This window comes from Meleagris gallopavo, chromosome 6, assembly GCF_000146605.3.
Source record: "Meleagris gallopavo isolate NT-WF06-2002-E0010 breed Aviagen turkey brand Nicholas breeding stock chromosome 6, Turkey_5.1, whole genome shotgun sequence".
Lineage (NCBI taxonomy): Eukaryota > Metazoa > Chordata > Aves > Galliformes > Phasianidae > Meleagris > Meleagris gallopavo.
The window spans coordinates 1,808,788-1,830,836 of NC_015016.2; the positions used below are offsets into that span (position 1 = coordinate 1,808,788).

The 22,049-nt window shown below is 41.3% G+C and overlaps 1 protein-coding gene across 6 annotated transcripts in view; it reads right to left on the reverse strand.

Annotated features, from left to right (window-relative positions):
• Window positions 1-7,440: 7,440 nt before the first annotated feature.
• The window catches only part of LOC104911318, a 25,381-nt gene continuing 10,772 nt past the window's right edge, over window positions 7,441-22,049 (reverse strand). For all 6 annotated transcript variants that reach the window (XM_031553822.1, XM_031553825.1, XM_031553821.1 and 3 more), the window contains 5 exons: window positions 19,070-19,171; window positions 16,777-18,559; window positions 14,495-14,629; window positions 14,187-14,367; window positions 7,441-12,468 (listed from right to left, as the gene is read on the reverse strand). In XM_031553822.1, coding sequence (XP_031409682.1) covers window positions 12,215-12,468; window positions 14,187-14,367; window positions 14,495-14,629; window positions 16,777-18,559; window positions 19,070-19,171 — 2,455 coding nt within the window. In that variant the 3' untranslated portion in view covers window positions 7,441-12,214. The remainder of the gene's footprint in view (window positions 12,469-14,186; window positions 14,368-14,494; window positions 14,630-16,776; window positions 18,560-19,069; window positions 19,172-22,049) is intronic.

Sequence of the window (22,049 nt, forward strand, 5' to 3'; positions counted from 1 at the left end):
CCACCCCCTGCCCACCCCTCCTGGCTGTCACATTGCTGACGTGCTTTGCTTTCCCCCACAGCACAACTCCAAAATAGCTCTGGGTGTCATTTACCGGAGAGATTAGGTTTCCTGCAGGAGAGAAGCAAAAGGGCATGGTTTGGGGAGTGGATGGGGTGGGTGGCACAGGGGGGAAATCAGAGGTGGTGTGGGGGGGACAGAGCGGGTCAGAGCTGCTCAGATCCATCCCACAGGCAAGGGAGAAATACACAGGGACTGAGAACAGGCAGATACCAACTTCAGACACCGCTCCTCACTAAAGGAATCATAAAATCGTTCCAGTTGGAAAAGACCTCTAAGATCCGCAGTCTAAGCCCAACCCATCCCCACTGTGCCCATTGATCACGTCCCTCAGTGCCACATTTACACATCGATTGAACTCCTTTCTCAAAGGTACCAGCTCAATCATAGGTGTATTCAGAACCTTCCAGGCAAAGTTGCCACAGTGGCCAATAAGCAGCAATAACTTCCTTTTTGCAGCATGAATCTTTTCTGAACACTGCAGAAATGGCTTTGAGTTGCACATCTCAGAGATATAAAAATCATACTTTCTACATAGCAGTAAAACTGCTAATTTAAAACTATTTTCTCAAAGCAAGTTTTCCAATCAAATTTTGCTATTTAGAGTTTAAAACCCAGTCCCACTATTGATCTGAGAACTAGAACAGACTCAGCTGGCTGCCCCTCCACCACTTCACCTCCACACGACCATCAGGAGGGAACTACAAGATACGTTTATTTATGGCAGCAAACAAAGCAGATAACATTCTGAGCGTCTGAGAGCAGGGATCAGCTGGAGGCACGGCAACATGAAGGTTGGAAAAGACCAGTCAGATCATGCAGCCCAACCACCACTCCATACCTGCCATGAGACGTTTACTCAGTCACTTTCCAGAGGAAAATCCCAAAGGGGACTTTAGAAATGTTGAAAATAGAGGTTGAAAAGAGGAAGAGGGACCAAAGGCAGAGGGCTGTGGCAGCTGTGCAATGCACAGTATCAGTGTCCAATTATTGAAGCTGTTTCTGCCTTGGTGTTTCTGCACATAGCAGAAACCTTAATTTTGAAGCCTCTAGTTAAGTCTCACATTGGGTTTGTGTTGGGTGAAAACTAAAACCCAGTATGATCTGGATGCCAGCGAGATTTCATTAGAAGAAAAGCTGAAGGAGAAGGTGACGAAGAAAAGTAGTAAGATCAGAAGGACTCCGTGAATATACACAATGGGATGACCAAGGATGTTGGCCAACAAAAGATACTGAAGCCATCCAGTGCTACAAGTAGGGCTGTTTTCTCTGCACAGAAGTTGGGCACAGGACACAGCTGACTGATGACTCTTCTGAGGGAGATGAAAGGACACAGTTCTCAAATCTTTCCGTGGCCACAGCCCACCACTCACCAATGTGACATGGAGAGATGGCATGTTTCTGCTCACATTCCCCATTCCTTTTGAGTCCAAATATAATCAAGTTACCCTCAAAAATGACTCTAAAGCTGTAGGATTGAGGTGGAAAAAACCATTCCTAGATCTCACATGGTGTTTCCCAAAGATCTTCCCGTTGACAGAAAAAGCCCAGGAAGAAGCGAATGCATCATGGCTTATGGCAGCATTGGGAGAGCTTCACAACTCCGAACCAGAAAACACTACGAAGAGATGAAGTTCACAATACAGATCAGAGTATTGTTATAAAGACAATTAAGTCAGAAATGGTGGGCAAAAAAAATGAGAGAAGTAAGCTACCTGATGCCAAGTCTCAGGAGATGGGAACAGGAAAACTGGAAAACCATAAGGCTTTGTTATCAACAGAAGGGGAAATGATCTGCTGGACTGGGAAACCCTGAATGTCTTTGAGTCCAGGATTCCAGACAGTTTTCCACCCAGTTTACGCTCTACCCATCCAGTCTATATTTGAAGATAAGAATAGCATAGGAGAAAAATGACAAAAATCATGATAAAATCCACTGCTTGCCCCATCCCCAACTACCTCATTGCACAAGGCCACCAGGTTGGTTCTGGCACCATCAACCGTTGATCTATCCACACCAACTGTTCCTAATCACCTTCTGTCCTTTGTGGAGCATGATATGGCCACAGGGAAGACTTCCTCCGTAGTTTTTTCAGTTGCATAGTTCAATTTCAGTTTGCTTTGCCCAACAATCATTCCTATCTAGGTCAGTTGCTGCAGATAGAGGTACTGTCGACAAGGTGATGGATCTCGTTGACTCTATGAAAGCATTTTGATTTTCAGTATGGAACCACTGACCTTGAGCTGTCCATGGAACTTGAAGCACCGCTGCATGGTTTTACTGTGCCTGCAGGTTAATTACAAGGCAGTTGCAGGCAGCCTTTTAAGCTTCTACTTAACTCTATTCCATATCCCTTCTTGCTTCCGGTCTCAGTCATTTACTCACTAGGCACAACATGGACAAACGATTCCAAATGTGACTGGGAGTTAAAACACGTAGCCTGAATAACAAAGTCACGCTTCCTCCCATACTTTGTAAAATTTTACAATAGGAAACGAGGTGAAATGTGAGATCCAGTTGGAGAATTTATGAAAACATGACGTAACTTGCACACTGGTCAGGATATTTAGCAATACATGTTTCCAAACCATCTTTGAAACATTCATAGGGGTCTTTACCTACTTTAGGTCTCTACTTTTTGTTTCTATACTCCTCCTAAAAGAGTTCATCCTAGTCACACCTGAGCTGCTTGTGCAAGAACATCAGGACAACCACCCAAAGTCGTAAATAGAAGCCATACAAGTTGCTTTCTTCTGGAGATCCCAACCACCATCAGGTACAGAAGGTGAAACAAATGGAAAGAAAGTCTGTGGCAGCTCAGCTTTGGTATGAAGTATCAGTGACCACCTATTTACTCGCAGTTTTTGAGAGAGCATTTGTGAACTATGTCAGACATATCAGAAGAGTTCAAGAGCATAAATACCACTGTGCTGTCCTTCTCTACTCATCCTTATTGTAAGAGAAAAAATACTTGGCAATAGGCAAACCAATCACATTTAGGCTGCCCAGGACCCCACCCATGGCCTTGCACACCTCCAGGAAAGGTCAAGAAACATCAGACATCGTTGGAAGAGCTTCCAGCTGTGCAGCCAATACTGTGGTTCATCTGTTACATTTCAAAGGTGTTTGTTTTAAGGAGAGCTTTTAGACATAATTTGGTCAACAAATGAGAGACCATCTTACGTGGGAGAATCTTTCCTACAGTCAAGCACTAAAAATTACAGGAAGCACTAAAACTGGATTTAACTCCAAAAAATTGTCACATTTATCCAATTTATCCATGGAAGAAGATCCCTGTTCGAATTACTCCCACCTCGATGTATATTCAGGAGCATTTGCCTCAGGATTTCACTCATCTCCTTGCAGCTTGCCTTACAGTCTCTGCCAGCGCTCAGGGCAAACAAGAGAACATCTCTCAGCAGCTTTTATAGACTGACTCAAATATCTTGACAGTGAAGAAAAGGCAATCTGTCTATGGATAGGCAACGAAGAATAAACATTTAGTACATGCTTAGTACTAAATGCTTCCAAAAATAGCTTATAAAAGGTTCATATAGCCATCTTTTTCAGTGTTTTTGCATCTTTAACATAAACCCCTTTCTAGGCAGTAGATCTGAACCATTTGTCCTGTAATTAACCTTGCAGGCCCTGAACAAGACAAACACTCCATGCCCTTGGCAGGAATCCTTGACACAGATGCAGACTGTCATTCTCGCTCATCTTCAGCAGCTCTGGTTCTGACCCACTGATTGGATCAGTGATCAGGTTGGATAGTAGGAAAAATTTCTTTTCAGAAAGAGTGGTGATGCAGTGGCACAGGCTGCCCAGGGAGGCGGTGTGGTCACCAGCCCTGGAGATGTCCAAGGACCATGGGGATCTGGCATTAAGGGACATGGTCAGAGGAGGTGGGCTGGACTTGGAAATTTAGAGGTCTTTTCCAACCTGAATGATTCTATGAGTTGTTACCCTTAATTGGACTAAATCCACTAAACTTGGAGAATAAGGATCAAAACCAGGCACAGTTCCACTACTGCTGTGCAGGGGAAGAAGAGCAGGATTACTGCTCCATCCCTTTGTACATCCCATTCTGCCTACTTCAAAGCAGCCAGGTATTGCTGATCCCAAATCTGCTTGTCTTCCCCAGTAATCCCATAATCCTTCACAGAACTGCACCTGCACAGCCATTTCCTATGCTGTCATCGCCCATTGGATTATTTTTTAACCTTTTCCCTCTGAGAACTTCATATATTTTTTCAGATTTGTGATTGTGGAACTCTAAATCTGATGTACCAGGGTTGTGACAGACTTCACAAAAGTCAAATTTTCGGTAACAAATTGTTGCCCGCAGCAGAGCTCATTTGATTTCATTTGACAAAACCCTGTCCTCACAAGCGCTATGAAATCAAACTTCTCCTTCCCCCAGGCACCTGCTTAAGGCTCCAGGTGAAAGCATGACCAACCTTGAGCTTTTCTATAAATACAGATATAGAGCACAACTGCAAATTGCTCCCACTGTACAGCTGATAAACTTTTGAATGGGCATTCATCATTAGCTACTTTCCATTACATGACCTCACATCCCTCTTAAGCTTTACTGACACATACCAGAAGCCAAAGGGTAGGGAGAGAGCTATAGGAGATGTTGCCAGACTTCTCAGAGGCACAGAAAAACCAACAGAAGTCAAGGAAATCCCAAACAGGACAGGAGAAAAGTGAATATCTTCTTTATGAGAGTGGTGCAGCACTGAAACAAGCACCCAGAGAGGCTTTGTAATGTTCAGTCAAATTTCTCCATGAGTGGACAAGACCCTGAGCTATGAAACTGACTGTGCTATGAGCAGGGATGGAAGCAGATACTGCAGAAGTCCGTTCCAAGCAACAGTATTTTGTGATCCTATGGGCTCACCAGTTTATATGAGATGTCATTGTGTTGGACTTGATCCCTTCCAACTTAGGATAATCTATGATTCTGTTCATGAAAGTTGTCTAATATTTCCTGAATGTTGCATGGCTCAGCTTTAATATCAAGGGAACGAAGGTATTTATATATGATCCACCTGTGACCAGGCTTCCATCCTTTCTCCACAGACTATTTTCTTCATGAAGAAAAAAACTCAGTGATGCTGCTAGTCACAGGTACTGGATTGATTTCTTCTTTTGCAGTGAGAGCAATGCAGTTGTCATTGCTAAATAATATTCTCTGTAGAAAACAGACACTTCTAAAAAATAAAACTGTTCCTCAAAAATGTTTCCATTGCTGTTAAGCAATCGCCATGTCTCCCATGGGGGTTTTCTTTGTATTTCTGATCCCTCCCTTTTTCAGATTCACTTGTAAATACTCCACCTTTCCTGAAAACACACGTTCCTGAAGAGCAGAGGTTTTTTGGGTGGTTGAGTTTATTTCTTTGCCTTTTGTTCTCGCCCTAGTGATATTGCTTCCTGAGAAGTGACATTTCCATGGAGGCTAGATTCAGAAGCATGTCTGTAGCAGGTTCCTCTGACCAAACATCACCAAGTGCCAGTAGCTTGCCAACTATTTCCTGGCTACTCAGCATGAGCAGCACCTTTTGCTGCAAGGTTAGAAGATTTTTACATTGAATAAAATAGAATTTAATCTTAATGAAGTACTCATCTGTTTGTGAACAACTTCTTTGCTGAGAGTGGTGAAGCTCTTGAAAGATATGCCAACATCCTGGCGCACACACAGTCAGCTGGAGAGACAGGAGCTGGCAGAAGGTATTGCATGTAAGTATTTAGAAAATACTAAACTATCAGAAGAAATGAGCAGCTGGTTTCCTTATGGGATGTCTTTAACACGAGAAGTTTAAACCATTTCAAAGTTACTTAAAAGCAATACCTATTTAAGTGATTAAGCAGTACCACTGGTGCCAGTGGGATTAGTCAGATGCTTTAAGCTAGTCAAACGTGTAAATCTCCTGCTTGGTAGAGGTTTACAGCTGAGGAAGAGGCATAAAGGTAGATAAAAGCATCTCATTTTTCTTATCTCAAACCGTCTCCAGCCCTTTTCCTGTGACTCAGCATGTCCCAGCACCTCCCAAACACCTCCTTACCTTCACGTTGCCTCTCCAGCTCACCCATCTGTTGTCCTGCTGAGCTGTGCATTTCCTTACTCAACACACTTGAAATTTATGTATCCATCCACATCACGATTCATCAGCTGGAAATCAGAAGCCTTCTCAGCAACATTAACAAGCACTATGGAAACAATTTTCATTTTTAGAACTATATCAGAACCGGGAGCTGGATTGGATAATCCTTATGGATTCCTTCCAAACTGGGATATTCAGTGATGACTCAAATCTCAACAGTATAACCAAACTACATGTCTTCATCAATTAGCATTATTTAAAAATCTGTCAGATAACTAAACTATCAGATTAATTTGAGGCTGCGGAGGAGGAAATAGGCTGGGCTAGGAGGAAAATGTTTGACTGTTTTCACAAGTATCTTCTTTGCAGGCAAGTTGCCAGCATAGTTATACTAAAACAGTTGCAATTATTCCATTGCAGGTGTTTTGGAACAAGTATCAAAGCAACCAGGCTGTATTTGAGTAAACACAAAGAGAGCCATCAGTGGAGGCACGTTTACCTAAGGGCATGCTCAAGAACAGTGCTTCAAAAATCCAGTTCTCTTCACACCTGACATTGCTGCCCTGGGTTCTGAGCAGTAACATAGCATGCCCCTTGGAAATCTCATGCCAGACTCCTCAAGACAAACCAATTCATCCTCCTATGAGCCGTGCAATGCCTGGACTGCTACCAGTAACAAATTCACTGTGTGAGATAGGATTAATCCCATCAACAACATATTTAACAAGGGGCATCTTATAACCCATCTGTAATTAGTGGAGGAACCATGGGCTCTGTCAGCCAAAGCAACTGGCCAGACTTGCAGTATAACATCTTTGTGTTACTGAGATAAATCACCCTCAACCCTTAAAAACTGCTTAGCTATTGTATGCAGAAGGGTGTCTGACTCAGTGTGCTAAGTGTTTGTAGTTTATCAATGACACGCTTTGGTTTTTGATGCTTAAGACCACCCAGTGTGCACACAGACACCCTGCCATTGTGCAAACCCAGATTTTGGAGTTTCTACATACCTGAGATCAGCCAAAACCATCTTGCTGAGAAGGGGGGGGGAAGTACAGCTCTGCACATCAGTGATCTGCAAAGCACTGCCTTCTTTCAGCATCTTTCAGGACATCCAGCATAAAGGAGCTCTGTTGCCACTTATAGCTCATCAACAAGCAGCCTTGTATAACACTGCATCCAGCTCAAAGGATCTTCCAAGTACAATACAAACAAACCCAAACTGCTCCTTCTTCACCCACAGGACGTGTCAAAATAATAAAATCAAGGTCATAAAAAGTGAAGATTTTAATTTTGTTTTTTTTTTTAAACTGTGTTGAAGCAGAGCACACAACATCTTTTCAAGGCAGAATGACAAAACAAGTTAAACTCTCTTGAAGGACAGCAGCTGATAAATAGTGCAGATTGAAGGAAATGAAACAACAAGCCATAACTATTTATTAAGGAGGCATACAACACAGCTGGTTATTTAAAAGGAATCAATCACATTCATAATACCCTAATAAATTACACTGGCCATTATTAAGTACAGCTTTCTCTCCTTTCTGAGACTCTCACACACATAACACAAACCTTCTCATCAACTTTGGCTGTTGTATCACAAGCAATTATAGTAAAATTGCACTTTCACATATTGCTATTGAATGGATCAGCTCTGAGTCCTCCTGCAGTGCGACACCAGCAGTGTCAAACTTGCTATAAAATACATGAGTTTGAACAACAAACATGTAAAAGATGCTCCAGACACCAAATAGTATATTAAAATACAGACACTGTTCATCTTTGCATATGTCATATAAAACAAAAGGAAACCTTTCCCATTTATAATGGGAAACAGCCTAATTTTGTGAAAAAACTATGCTCAGTAAGTTATTACTGTGCATAAATGAGTCTTAAAGTGGTTGTATTTCATATAACTAAAAAATGTACAGTAATTTCCAGCTGGCAAGGACTGCAAGTTGATTGTTCATCCTTTCTAACCCTCTTCTGAGAGACCAAGTGTGAATAATTGCCAAATGAGTATTAGAAAGGAAAACAAGGAGAGAGGATTTATAGCTCCACTTGTCCACATTTTTTCAAGTAGCTCCAACCCCAGGTATTTCTGGTCTCTAAAAGCACAGACAACACACATTTTTTGCACCTCTGATTACAGTATTGCTAATGAAGAAAAATAATGACCTCCCATTTTATGTAACTGAAATTGATTGGGAAACTGATATATATATATATATATATATTTTTAATTAGAAAGTGATTTATAACAAAAGGGATGCCTAATTTCATATTGCATTCCTTAAACAACAAGGAGTGCTGGTGGCAATGAACTGCTCCAGAAATAAATCCAGGCCTTCTGATGGCTACAGCTCATTTCTGTCCAAGCAAGTGGGAGAGAAACAAGGTGCAAAATCCTCAGAAACCCACACATTTAATTCAGCCAAAGCTCCTGCTATGGGTCCATTCCTCAGCTTTAAGAGGGAGGAAAACAATCCTATTAATTCCACGTTTGTCAGCATAGAGAGAAACAAAATCAAGCTCAGGCACACACTTTGCTGTAGTTTCTTGATAGCCAGTTTTCCAAGCTGCTGGCTTAGTGGAAGCAGGGCCACAACACCCAGCTCTTCAGTAGCCTAGTGCACTTATTTAAAAATAACATTAATTAAATATATGCATTCCAAGGTCAACTGCTCTCATACATTCACCAATGTGCAATATTCATTATTCTTGTCCAATATTGTGTACAGTTTTTAAGAGTTAAATAATCCTGAAGAAGTTTTCTCCACCTTAATGACACTACAGAGATAACATAAAATAGTGGGGCCATAAAGTAGAACCAAATACGTCAGAGCAGTAGTGATGCTAGGAGCAAAATCCTCAAGACACCACTGTTTAGGGTTGCTCCAATGTGCAGCATTTGACATCATCACTCCTGAATAGAATAAAACAAAGTCAGCTCTTGGAACAGGTAAGAAAATAAGCTTTAAAGAAATTCATACAGGCTTAAGGTTTGTTGGTTGCATAACCTCTATAGCAGTTCAAACGTGGCAACAACAAAATCCAACATCCTACATGAAGCTTACAGCAACAGCTTCTGTGCTGTAAGGCAAATCAGCTCCAAAAGATGCACACCCAGGTAGAGAGGTGGTTTATGGCAGCAGTGAATACCAGCAGCAAAGGAAAACATTCAGTCTGGGAAGAAAAAGCAACAAGAGGAGCTCAGGAACAATTCAGTCTGACAAACATTTCTGAAAACAGCCCAGTGAGACAAAGAGCACGAGCCCAGACTGCTTCCCTGCACGTTGCTACGGGGAAAGTAGAGACAAAGTAATGCAAACTTCTTAGTGCAAGTTGATATAAATCCCACCAGATTCATTTAATTTCCAGAGCTATCTGTGGAATCTGAAGAAAAGCAGGGATGCCAAATCTGCTGCCAGAAGTGACATCCCAGCTCTGACGCAGGGCCTTCTTCTGAGAAACAGCAGAACCAAATCACAAGAACTCAATGGCTACTGCAGTGCCCAGAAGTAACTGATCCTTACGTTTTATCTTGTGTTGGACTCTCAATTTGGGATTTTAAAACATGACAGATCGACACTGAACGAAAAAACACCTAACTTAGCAATAACTGGGACTTGACAGGGGACTTCAAAGCATCTTGCTCCCTTATGTGGGAGCAGATCTGTATCACTGCTACAATTCATTCAAAAAATGTAAACCTCAAAAAATAGCCCAGGAAAAGAAATAAATTAAATCCCAGTAAAGTTATTTAGGGAAACAAAGCAAAGTAATTTCACCCTATTGCTTCACAAATGAGAAGAAAACAGTATAAATAAGAAATCAGTACAGACTGTGAAATGAAGATACCTCTCCAGGATAAGTGTGAGCTAACAGCCCAAAGCTTTGCTCTCATTGAAGTCAGCAAATGTGGGGATGATCAGCAACTAAAGCAAATACACATCCCGTGCACTGTGACTCCCTGCAGCAATGGTGCACAGCACTACCAGCCCACCCCAGCTGTTAGCTGTAGTCAGCTGCAGCCACACTGCAACTCTTTGTAAACAGGTAATTAAGCAGCAGTGCAAAACAGAGGTGAGCATACTGTTACTTACTGTGCTCAGAAACAAAACTGTTGAAGGCACATTAACAACATTAGGAGTCAGTTAAGAACACGTCCCTTGAGAGTAATGGCTAATGGTCAGCAGTACAATAAGATGGACCATGCTCTCTACACACAATGCTACAGTGCACTCCTGCAGGACCACAGTTGTTTTTCCCAGCTCTGCCTTCCTGTCAGTACAGCAATCACAATTAAAAATTAGCCACGGGCTGAAATACTGCAGACTCCACTTTTCCAGCTGTGTAATACAGGTAATCAGTTTCTCAAAAGCCAATTTCACCATCTTAATTTGTGCAAAATGCTGCACCTGCACAAAGAAAACCCTCACACTCAAAGCAATACTCTCCAGTGCCCCATGTTTTTTTGCTTTTGAACATTCTGCAAGCGCATATGTATGGAAACAAAAACAATTCTGGATTTACCCACAAAACTTCATGTTGAACACTGTGGAGCACAGATACATCTCTATTTATACCTCTCAATAACTTCCCTTATGCTTAATTCACTTTTCAAGTAAGAACTGCTCTCCAAAGCCATTCATTGCTACAGCAATAGCTGAGAGCCACAGCTGGTTAGCAGTCACATGTAAGTGATGGTGTTGCATTCAGACAGCTGTTAAAGCACTAAAATATTTACATGCCATAAGAAGAAAACCGGAATTACTCATTCTGCTCTTATTCTCATCCTGAAGATTCACACCAACACACAGCATTTCTGATTGTCTAAGCCACAGAATGGACACCAGGTAACAGCAATGCAATATGTGAAATCTTCCACGCAGGACACAAACCATTAAATAGCTTTGGTAACCTAGGATATAGCTAACTTTGTGTAAGTATCTTGCTAACATCCCTCCCCCCCCCCCAAAACCCCTATGTATACGTGTATATTTATATAAGAATAGACATATTTCCTGAGTAAATTGTTAAATACGATTATTTGGAAGGTTTGGCAAAAGATTCAACTTTATATTACTAAAATAGAATTTTAAATAAACATTCAATAAACACATTAAAATAAATATGGAATGTTTCCAAAGATCTGTAGTACCATGAAACACACACTAATAACACAGAGCATTTTTCAGTGAAGTGCACACTATGCTGTGTAATTACTGGTTTATAACCCAGTGAGAAATCAATAAATCTCTTTTCCAATCCTGAGCCACAATTTTTTTTCAGTCTCCTGTTAACATGTATCTCAATACAGTACTCACTGCAAGTCTCCAAAATCCTTGTATTTAAGATGTAAAACGTGCTGATACTTGGTATAAGACGTAGGAAAGCTCAATCTACCTTGGTTTAGCTAGAACCTGGCAGCACAAATGCTGAAGCTTCTCATAGAACCACCATTACAAGCTGATTATTCTCAAACATAGCAATAACCCAAATTCCTCAACTGAAAAACAACACAGGAGCATGGATTGCTCCATGATAGGATGCTACCCACATACTGATCACTTTTGCACCATTACGTAGTTCTTTTCAGTGCCAAACAAATCAACACCTGAATGAAATACCTTTCAAATGACTTTTTCCCCCCCCTCTTTTCAGTATGCTAGACTATACCATTAACACAGAAAGGAGAAGGAAGTTCTACCACACTGATTTCTCAGGTCATGGCTTGAATCACAGCTGATATGTAGCTTTGGATAAGCAGACAAGGAAACGCTCAGCTACTGTTTAGTTCCTCTTAACATTCTAACGTAGCAGACATTGTAATACCAGCAATATTACCACTGCATTAACACTAGTAAGGGATGCAGAATCACAGTAACAGAACTGTAGCTCTGATCAACTGTTGCAACCTTCTTGCTTTCTGATAACCAATGGAAAACACTGTCAGTATAACAAGGCCACTTCACCCTTCTCCCCCAGTCCTCGGCCTCCTGCCTCCCTTTATTATTATTATTATTATTACTATTAGCTGTCATTCCAGAATCCTCATGGGTTCCTCAGGCTTTTCTTCTCTGCTTCTTGTGTTGTCGTTCTCCATGCTGTTGGATCCTTGTGTGCTTGTGTTTAGAGTACAAAGCTCTTGTGTTGTCCCTTCAGTTTCATGCTTTACCAGGCTGCTTGGGGAGGGTTTTGGCAAAGCCATCTGTAATGCACACCATAACGCAGTGCGAGCCCTGCGTGTGGAAGCAGCAAGATCTCTAATGGCAGCTGCCAGAGCCAGAACATCTGCAACAGAAAAATACCTTCTGGGTAAAGCTCATACATGAGCCTGATTCATAATAATACATAGAAAAGCTATCTGAATTCACTTAACATCATTAGTGCACAATGTTTGATCAGGAAACAGCTAATTTTGTGCCGTTACTGTAACTGTTGAACTCCAACAGCTATTCTTCTCTTGCAACCGATAGCTGTAACATCTCACATTAATAGCAACCAGAACTGTGTCCAAAATTTACTGGACTAACTACCCATCATCCTTGCAAGAGAATAATTAAGCTTATTTAATTGATGTCATCATAGGAGAAATACAATGATACAATGATATTACACAGCACGATCAGTAAGTCTACCTACCACAGTGCAGTCAGATGAGCTCCATGCAATCCCTGGTGCCTGCTGTCTACCTGCTGGTGGCACTGACTCGCAGCTGAGCTCTGGCTGTGCCATCAGCTTATAGATTTGCTTATAGGACTACTACATTTAAGGATATGACATCATTAAGAAGGTGTTTTGCTTTGACAAGTGGGTGTCAAGCATTTGACACTTTACTGGTCAGTTTCCCTTCCTACAAGCAGGGCTATCTCAAACACTGCTGGATGCCAAAGAGCTATACACTGCCATCCCTGCTGTAGTGACAGGAAATCAGACACTGCAGAACAGTGCTGAGAAAGGATCCAACAAAGAATGGCAGTGAGGCTGAGGTACATCCCTCTCAGAAAGTTTTTTTCTGAGAGAAGTGTCTTCTTTCAAAAAAATATCATCTTCCCCTCCGAAACCCAAATACCAGAAGATATCAGCTGTGCAATCATCATATTGAATAGCAGCTTCCACTCATCCTCAACTCTTGGAAAGGAATGCAGTTGCTCTGCTTGTGTTGGTACAGAAACACTGGTAATAGACAAAAATCTATGGCAGACTGTGCTGCTATGAACTAAGCACATTTCTTCCAGTTAACACATTACTTTCAGGAAGAGCCAGCTTTGCCCAACTAATGGAAAAGAAGGTGTAAAACATGCTGGTTTCCACAGCTTTATATCACATGGCTTACTTTCTAACAAGTGCTTTCCTACAGCTATTTATAATAGAAAACAAGCTATAGTTTGTTAACTTCCTAGCAATTAGCATGCTTTCAAAGTCACCAATAGAAAGCAGATTTATGACAAATTTGTGAAGCAAGTTGTCTAATTAAGAAGCAGTTTTGCTTGGTGACAGTGAAACTGCAGAACAGCACACAAACCTCTGGAGAAGTACACACTCCAGCTGCAAATTAATCTGGCCTTACTTCAACAGCAATTTGGAATTAGAAAGTGTAATTTCTGGTAGTTTTGTGATTTAGATAACGTAGACACTATGAAGAAGCACAGCATTCATTACTTTATAAGCTGAAAAGAAAGACTAGTCAAATAGCATGGATATAAAATTAAACTTGTTTAAAAACAAGCACATTTTGATTTATAGGACTATCTATTTTTATATAATATCACCAAACAGTTTTTATAGTTATATTTTAATAAGGAAGAGAAGGCTTCAAAGTGTTCCAAGTAGCAAAAGCAAAAAAAAAAAATCTCTTAAGCTTAATTTTACACAAGTGGCAGGTAAGTCTTGCAACTTCTTTGCAGAAGATGCAATAAATTATTGCCACCATGCATTTCAAACTACATATTTTCCACAACTAAATCCTCATAAAAGCTTTTGGAGCTGCTGGAATGGGAAGCACTTACCTTTCTCACTGTTGTAACGCAGCGCTCCTTGTCTCTGTGGATTAACAGCATTAACAACCTCATCCTTACGCCGTGCCTGCGTTACATGGATGGCTTCCATGTGATGTTTCAAGGCAGCAGATACATTACTGTGCACAGGGGCACCACAAAGCATTTCCATTTTCCCTATTAAGGTGAGCACCTAGCAGACACATTGGAAACACCGAAAATCACCATGTATTTGCAACTCTATTAGACCAAAACAAAAGAAAACAAAGAGGAAGTAAAGTATTTCACCTGGTGCTTTGACTCCCTTCTGGAAAACTCACCCTGGCCTGTTCTCGGAGCTGGTCTACAATCAAACGATCCACTCGTGATGGGTGGGCAGGGAGCTGAGACACAGGAGTGTTATTGGAGCTAGAAACACGCCTTCCTGGAAAGTTCCTTGCAAGGTCAGCCTCAGTCTGAAGGGGAAATGGAAACAACATTGTAGTTTAAAATTACTATGAAAATCCATGTTTCCATTTGCTTAAGAATTTTCAAATAGAACGGAAGAGTTTTCTACCTTTACTTCTGTGTTTACAGTAAAATGCTCCCAAGTATCTCTTGAGGTATACAACCAGCTGCTGTAGGATAGGAATACTTCCTTAATTCAGCTCTACTTTAGAGGAAATGCTTTTAGGCAGCACTCAAATCTGCACAACTGCATTTTAACTAACCTGGGACACAGTTTGAGGCAAAGAATTTCTTGCAACATATCCCAAGCATTTAAATCCATGTCTCTCACTGCATCTCTCAAATGTTACGTGTTTGGATTATTGATTAAATGAAACAGGTGATCACACCACCACAGGTCAACTGAAGGACATCAGGAATAAGCCACATTTAACATAGTCTGGTATCAGCTCATAACTGCTAAGCTTCCCAGTGAGAAAGGAAAACAGCCAAAACGTGGTGTAACACAAACAGTGACAAAGCACCACTGTGACTATTTTTTGCATAGAAACTTCTTAAACCTGGAATAGAAGGTGGCAGAGCAAGCAGTGGATTCTGTCTTGGTCCTTCTTCAGTGTACAATGGATTGAGATTAGATATCATGCTGCTGTTCAAGCTAAGGCTAAGTCCACAGTTACATTTCAACATGTGCTGTCTTTCTGCTTTACTGACATCCTTAATATCCCAGCCCTCACCTAGTACAAAATCAGTTGTTCCTAAATAACAGATCCCTAGAAGAGTGAGATTTTTAGAGAAGGAAACAAGCTCACTGCCACTGAAGTTCAATACAGCTCTCTGGGAACTGAAGCAGCCAGCTGATCAGACAAGCTGGAATTAAATGCAAGTTTCTCTGGAGAAAGATTCTGTTTGTCCTCTTGAGAAATGCATACAGGCTGAGAAACTTAAAATCTCCTCCTGTGTAAAGGTGAGCTACACACACATTAATGAGCTAAACAGCACTGACACAGAGGCTTCAGCCCTGTCCTTGGGCAGATCAGACTGTTAGAACAGCTCCTCACAAAGTTTTAATCCCTGCCAACCAGTGTTCTCCCAAACAATACCCACAAACAGCAACGAATGCAGATCTGGCACGTTCCTATCAGGCAACCAGGATGCAGTCATCCTCTGTGGGGAGAAAGTGTTTTGGCTGCAGGAATGTGAACCGTGCTATGGAGGCTGACTTGCAGGACTGAGAACAGCTTACACTGACTAATGAAGCCTTCTGCATGTTTAGTGCTTAACCACAAAAATGAAGCACATAGCCAAAGGAAACCTCTAAGAGAAAAGTCAATTACAGGCAAACACAAATGTTCTTGATGAGATGAAGACAAATTCAGTCATCCCAACAGACCCAACTGAAGTCCCAGACCTGCACCAACAGGCTGTATTTGTCACAACGCAAAACAGAAGCATTTCCAAGTGTTTCCTATGAGGAAAGGTTGAAGGAACTGGGTTTGTTTAGCTTGAAGAGAAAGCTCCAAGGAGACCTCATTATGGCCTTCCAGTACTTGAAGGGAGCGGATAAACAGGAGGGGGAATGGCTGTTTACAAGGGTGGGTGGTGATAGGACAAGGGGGAATGGTTTGAAACTGAGACAGGGGAGGTTTAGGTTGGATATTAGGAGGAAGTTTTTCACCCAGAGGGTGGTGAGGCACTGGAACAGGTTGCCCAAGGAGGCTGTGGATGCCCCATCCCTGCAGGCATTCAAGGCCAGGCTGGATGTGGCTCTGGGCAGCCTGGGCTGCTGGTTGGTGACCCTGCACACAGCAGGGGGTTGGAACTGTATGAGCATTGTGCTCCTTTGCAACCCAGGCCATTCTGTGATTCTATGGTAGCAAATATTGCAGGTTCATAGAGAAAAATGTTGTTAGCAGCCCTGAGTGGGAACAGACTTAGAAATCAAAGCTGGAAGGCACGTACGGTTTAAAAGCAGTCATGCCAAATAATACAAACATTATATTCAAAGCAGATTTTTGGGGGATGGTGTTTTAAGTATTTAAAACTAACTGAAGTGTCTCCTCCTCAAAAGAGGAGGAATGCCAGGGTATGCATTCCCTGCAAGGTGTTTAATGTAATCAATAGCTTGGACAAAAAGTTATTATCACCAATGCTTTACCTTTTTCCTCTCTTTCTCCAAAGCCCTCCACTGCTCATAACATTCCTCCAGTTGGGTGTGAAGCTCATTAGAAGGTCCGCTGCGGCTCCTGGGAGGTCTGCACTTGTTAAACGGCATTGGAAAGGCAAAGTATGGGGCAGTTATTTCCCCACAAAAGAGATCACTGATGAAGGGATTCAAGTGGTTAAAATCATCATAATGGAGAAGATCAACAAGTTCTGAGAATGGAAAAGGCGAAGGAGGAAAACTGAGGTTCTTTGCTAATGAAAACAGATGGTGATTAAATGGAAAAAAGCTGGGAGTTTGCTTCAAATCAGACATGAATGGGAAGGAAGGAAGAAAAGAAGGATTGGTAAAATCTGACATGATACTGCCATTCTGTTCGTGGCTCTTTTGGAGCATGCTGTACTGCTGGCAGTTTGGGGTTGCATATCCAAACTGAGGAATCCAGTTCCTTCTGCTTCTTCTATCATGTTTATTACCATTTTCCTGGGTTTGCTTTTTTTGAAACCTGTGGCACATTTCAGGGTCTTCACTTAGAACATTCTGCTGTGTTAACCAGCTGGATGAAAAATTAACAGGGAATTTGCATTGCTGCCCCTCTTTACTAGTCAAAGAATCATGCTGCGAGTGTCCAAAGGGGCTCATTTGCTTCTGAATGTCTGAGATAAAATTAGAAACTCCCAAATTGTTAGAAATACTATTTGATGTTTGTAAACTTCCATCTTTTCCCAGTGGGAGGACTGGTGAGGTCTGTGAGTAGTAAGAGGGATATGCCATAGGATGATGTGGGGAGGAGCCCCCAGATGTGGTTGAAGGTCCGGGTGATGACTGCATGCTTGTTACCACCTGCTTTCCAAACACAACATCTGATGCAGCTGTTGGACTTGCAGATTTCCCATCCACCCATGTATGTCCATGGTACAACAAGTAATTCCCATTTTTTACTGACAAATCAAACTCAGAAATTTTATGAGTGTATTCTTCAGTACTAACGTGGTTCTCACATTCATTATTATTATTAAAAACATCCCCTAAAGTAAAGCTCTGATGACCATTTTGCACATGGGTTTCCTGTGGTTTTCTGTTTGTCACTCTAGAAAAACTTTCCTTCGTTGGTTGACTGAAAAAATACAGCGATGGATGAACAGATGACTGGGATTTCTGAGCAGCTGTAAAGTTTTCACAACTTTTAGAAAAGAAGTGACTGTTCTGGAGGACTTCATCCCAAGAATCACCAATAGACCGATTAGAAAGATCAGGAGAACGTTTAATTTGTTCATACACACCATTTTTCATCACGTTGCCTCTTGCTCTTTCAGTTCTCCAACACCCTTTCTGAATGATAGAGCTATCTTTCATTCTGTTTTGAGAAGAGGTGCTAAAACTGGAACCATTTTTTTCAAAGTCTTCATTTAAGCTCAGCTGCTCATATCTGCTCCAACGCTGATTATAATCCGCACTTTGAAACGCACAGCTTTCTTGGAAAATGGAATTATTGTTTTCCAAAGAGGAATTTGCAAGGTAACCGTTTTTCAGAGCATTGTCAGGCTGACTGCAGGGGTCAGATGGAGAAAGCCAAGACTGGATCAGATAAAGATCTTCTAAACCTCTGTGCAGCAGCTCCACATCGTGCGACTGGAGCAGCTGCTCTCGGTAGCAGTTCTGTGTGCACATCAAATCCTCGCTGCCTACAGAGTGCTCAGATGAAAGCCCTGAGAATTCACCGTTGTTTCCTAAATCAGAAGCCCACAATGGTGGAAACAATCTTGAAAGTGAATTCCTGTAACAGAATTAACAAACCTCCAGCAACAGTGCACTTTTAAACATTGCAACAGTTCACATCTCAGGGTTATCTTCTCCCCTTGACACATTTCCCCTTACATTCTTGGCTCAGGGTACCCAGCTCTCTACAAAATTTAAGGGGAGGAAATCTCTACTGCAGTTAAATGAACGCTAAATGGAATCTGACTGCCACTGCTGTTCTCTAATGTTTATGGTATACACATTCAGAACTGTAGATCTCAACTATTCTGCGTGTGATGATTTATAGACAACTCTCTACTGATTTTTAAACATTTCTTCCCCTCCCCCCTCCCAGTGCTGTGACCCAATGGAAGACTGAAATTGCTGCATTTCTAACAGGCTACTTCTAGTTAAAAATAAGTTTTCACATTTCTTTGTAAGAAAGTCCTTTATCTCTAAATTCTGTGCAATCATTTTAAACATACACATGGGTGACAAAAGGATGTAGAAGTGATAAACAACGTAAGGATTTTTAGAATAAACTGACCAATCTGTAGCTGGTTCTGCCTTGTTTGGCTCCTCTAGGATGCTCGACACCAGGCCAAACATATCAGGGCCATTGCCAGAATAAGAAAGATTTATCTGTGCCCTGAAAAATAAAAACAACGTAAGTAAACCTTTTTTTCCCCTTCTAAATAAAACATACTAAAGGTAAAGCATTAATTTAACCTTTCACTCATATCAGCAGTGTCTCTTAAGTGAATTCAATGTATTCTCAACACACACACATACAAATTTCTTCCTGCATTTGTGACTTCTACAGCCTAAAACTAGTAGAAAATTTCCCCTTAGCATTTCTAACTTCTTGCTTCCCAGAACGTTTCTCTTGCTGATATGTGAGGAGACAGAAGCACCAAAAAGATTTTCCTCCTTCCAATCAATGCTGCTATATAACAGAGCACAACATTTCTTCACATCCTGACTGCCTCCTTTGTAGTGTCAACATGATCTTCTCAAAATCTTGTGGTTTTGAATTTATTCTACTTTGATACTGAAGAGCTGTTACTTTAATCTTAATACCTTTTAAATTTAACCTTTTTCTTTATTAAGAATCAGTTGAGCCCCTTTGTAATCTGCTTTTAGAAAAGGATTGGTCACAGCTTTAATTATTACTGATAATATCAAAGGTGTTCAACTATCACTTCCCTTAGATAACCCACAACTTCTATCTGTTACTTCAGGTGCAAAATGAGACCTTCACAGAGCTGCCTGCAGTGACATTTAACTTCACATCAGAAACTAATTAAAACTTAACACGCTAATTAAGATGCTATATGTTGCTTCAACAGATTTCACTCTGCCTGTTCTTGTTCAGCTCATTCATTTCTGCCTCCCTGAAGCTTTCTCAGCCCTCCCCTGGTGTCAGTTTATCCAAACAATTACACTGCTTGTTTTGCTACAGAATTATTCATGCTAATATTGCAGTTTAACAAAGACCAGGGCTGTGAGACAATTAAAACTGTCACTTTGCTAATCTCTTCCACAATGAAGATTAGCCACTGATGTCTCACTAGATTTTAAGACCTCTCCACATTTTAACTTTTGTAACACGTGCATCTTCTTTAACTATTATCTTACAGCACCTCATGAACCTCTGAAGTTCCCCTTTTCCCAACATCAAACTACCTCTTTCCTATTGGTAAGTAATAAAAAAAAACAAGAACAAGTGAGGAATTATTGACTCCCTTGGATATAGAATGACAGAACATCTGAAATTGGAAAAGACCCACAAGGATCATGGAGTCCAAATCCTGGTTCCACAGAGGACTACCCAAAAATCAAACCCTATGTCTGAAAGCAGTAGAGAGACCTTCAGAGAGATCTCGACACATTAGAGGGCTAAGCAGTCACCAACTACAGGAAGTTTAACAAGACCCAGTGCTGGATTCTGCACCCGGGATGAGGCAGTGGGGCACCATAATGCAAGAAGGATATGAAGCTGCTAGAGGGCACCCAAAGGAGGGCTATGAAGATGGTGAAGGGTCTGGAGGATAAGGAGTGTGAGGAGCAGCTGAGGGACTTGGGTTTGTTCAGCCCAGAGAAGAGGAAACCGAGGGGAGATCTCATGGCCCTACAGTTGCTCATAAGGAGCAAAGTGGCAGCACCGAGCTCTGCTCTCCAGTGACATCTGCAGGGACAAAGGAACTGCGTGGAGCTGTGTCAGGGTGGGTCAGGTAGGGGTGAAGGAAATGTGATGCCCCAGAGGGTGGTGGGTACAGCCCCAAGCTGCCAGAGATCAAGGAGATTTGGGCAGTGCTCTCAGACATAGGATTTGATTTGGGGTGGTCTGGTGTAGAGCCAGGGGTTGGACTCTATGATCCTTGTGGTGCCTACCAAGTTGAGATATTTGCTGGTACTAAATAGTAGATATCTGACACTAGAAATGCTAACAGCAGCAGCTTGGGTAGCAAGAATGGAAAGCTACCATGCCAATCTGCACCAGCCAACCAATCCTACAAACAAGGCAGTATTATATTGCCATCATGTGGTATCAGGGAAAAAAAAAAAGAAAAAAAAAAGGTAGTGGGAAGCTTAAATTACTTTTTATGCATTTCTAAAGCTGCAATAATTTCAACATTATAATTTTAACTGCTATACACAATACAGCCATAAAGAATATATCTGAAGGAGAAAATCATTTTGGAGATTACTGTAGTTTCTGTACTGTGAAGCAATCATTCCCTCCTTCTCACAATGCTCATGTAATTCATGATCATCTTTACCCCTTGATGAGGCTCAAAGTGATGTATTTATATTTCTGGAGAATGCTAAATAATTAATATTTCAGAGGTTACTGTAGAGGACTTCATAAAAGTCCCACGGAGGGTTGAAAAGGTAAAATAGTTAGGATTGAGAATCCAAGAAAAGTTGAAGATGGGAAAGTGTTAAATTTCATGGGAACTCAACAATCCTCCCCTCCTTAGAAAGCACTTGAAATTTACCTGTTTTAATTAAGGGGGAAACAAAGCCTTTATCACACAAAAGGATGTAAGAACATTGATCTCCTATGCCAAGGAAACAAGAACTACCTAATTTTAGCTGACATTTAAGGTCACTCACTTGTTCTTAATACATCACTCACGTTAACACATGGTGCAAGTCAAAAACAACTTTGCATTCAGCCAGCATCCAACTGTGATTTTTATTTATTTATTTTTTTTTATATAAACTCACACTCGAATGCATTACTTCAAGGGCACATTAAGCAGGCTGGCAGATGTTCAAGAGCAGCACTGCACGTATTGATGCTGTCAGCAGCAGAGGGGTGCTGCTTCCACCTGACCTGCAGCTAACACTGCTGCTCACATCCCATGACACACTGCTCCATCAGCAGGGCCATCGGGAGGTGAAGCACAGCGAGAAGGGAGGGAGGCAAGGAAGGCTTTGTCTTTAACAGCTTTTCATTTACATATAACTGTTTCCTATTTAATTCCCTCAAAATTATTCTTACAAAACTTAAGTTCCCC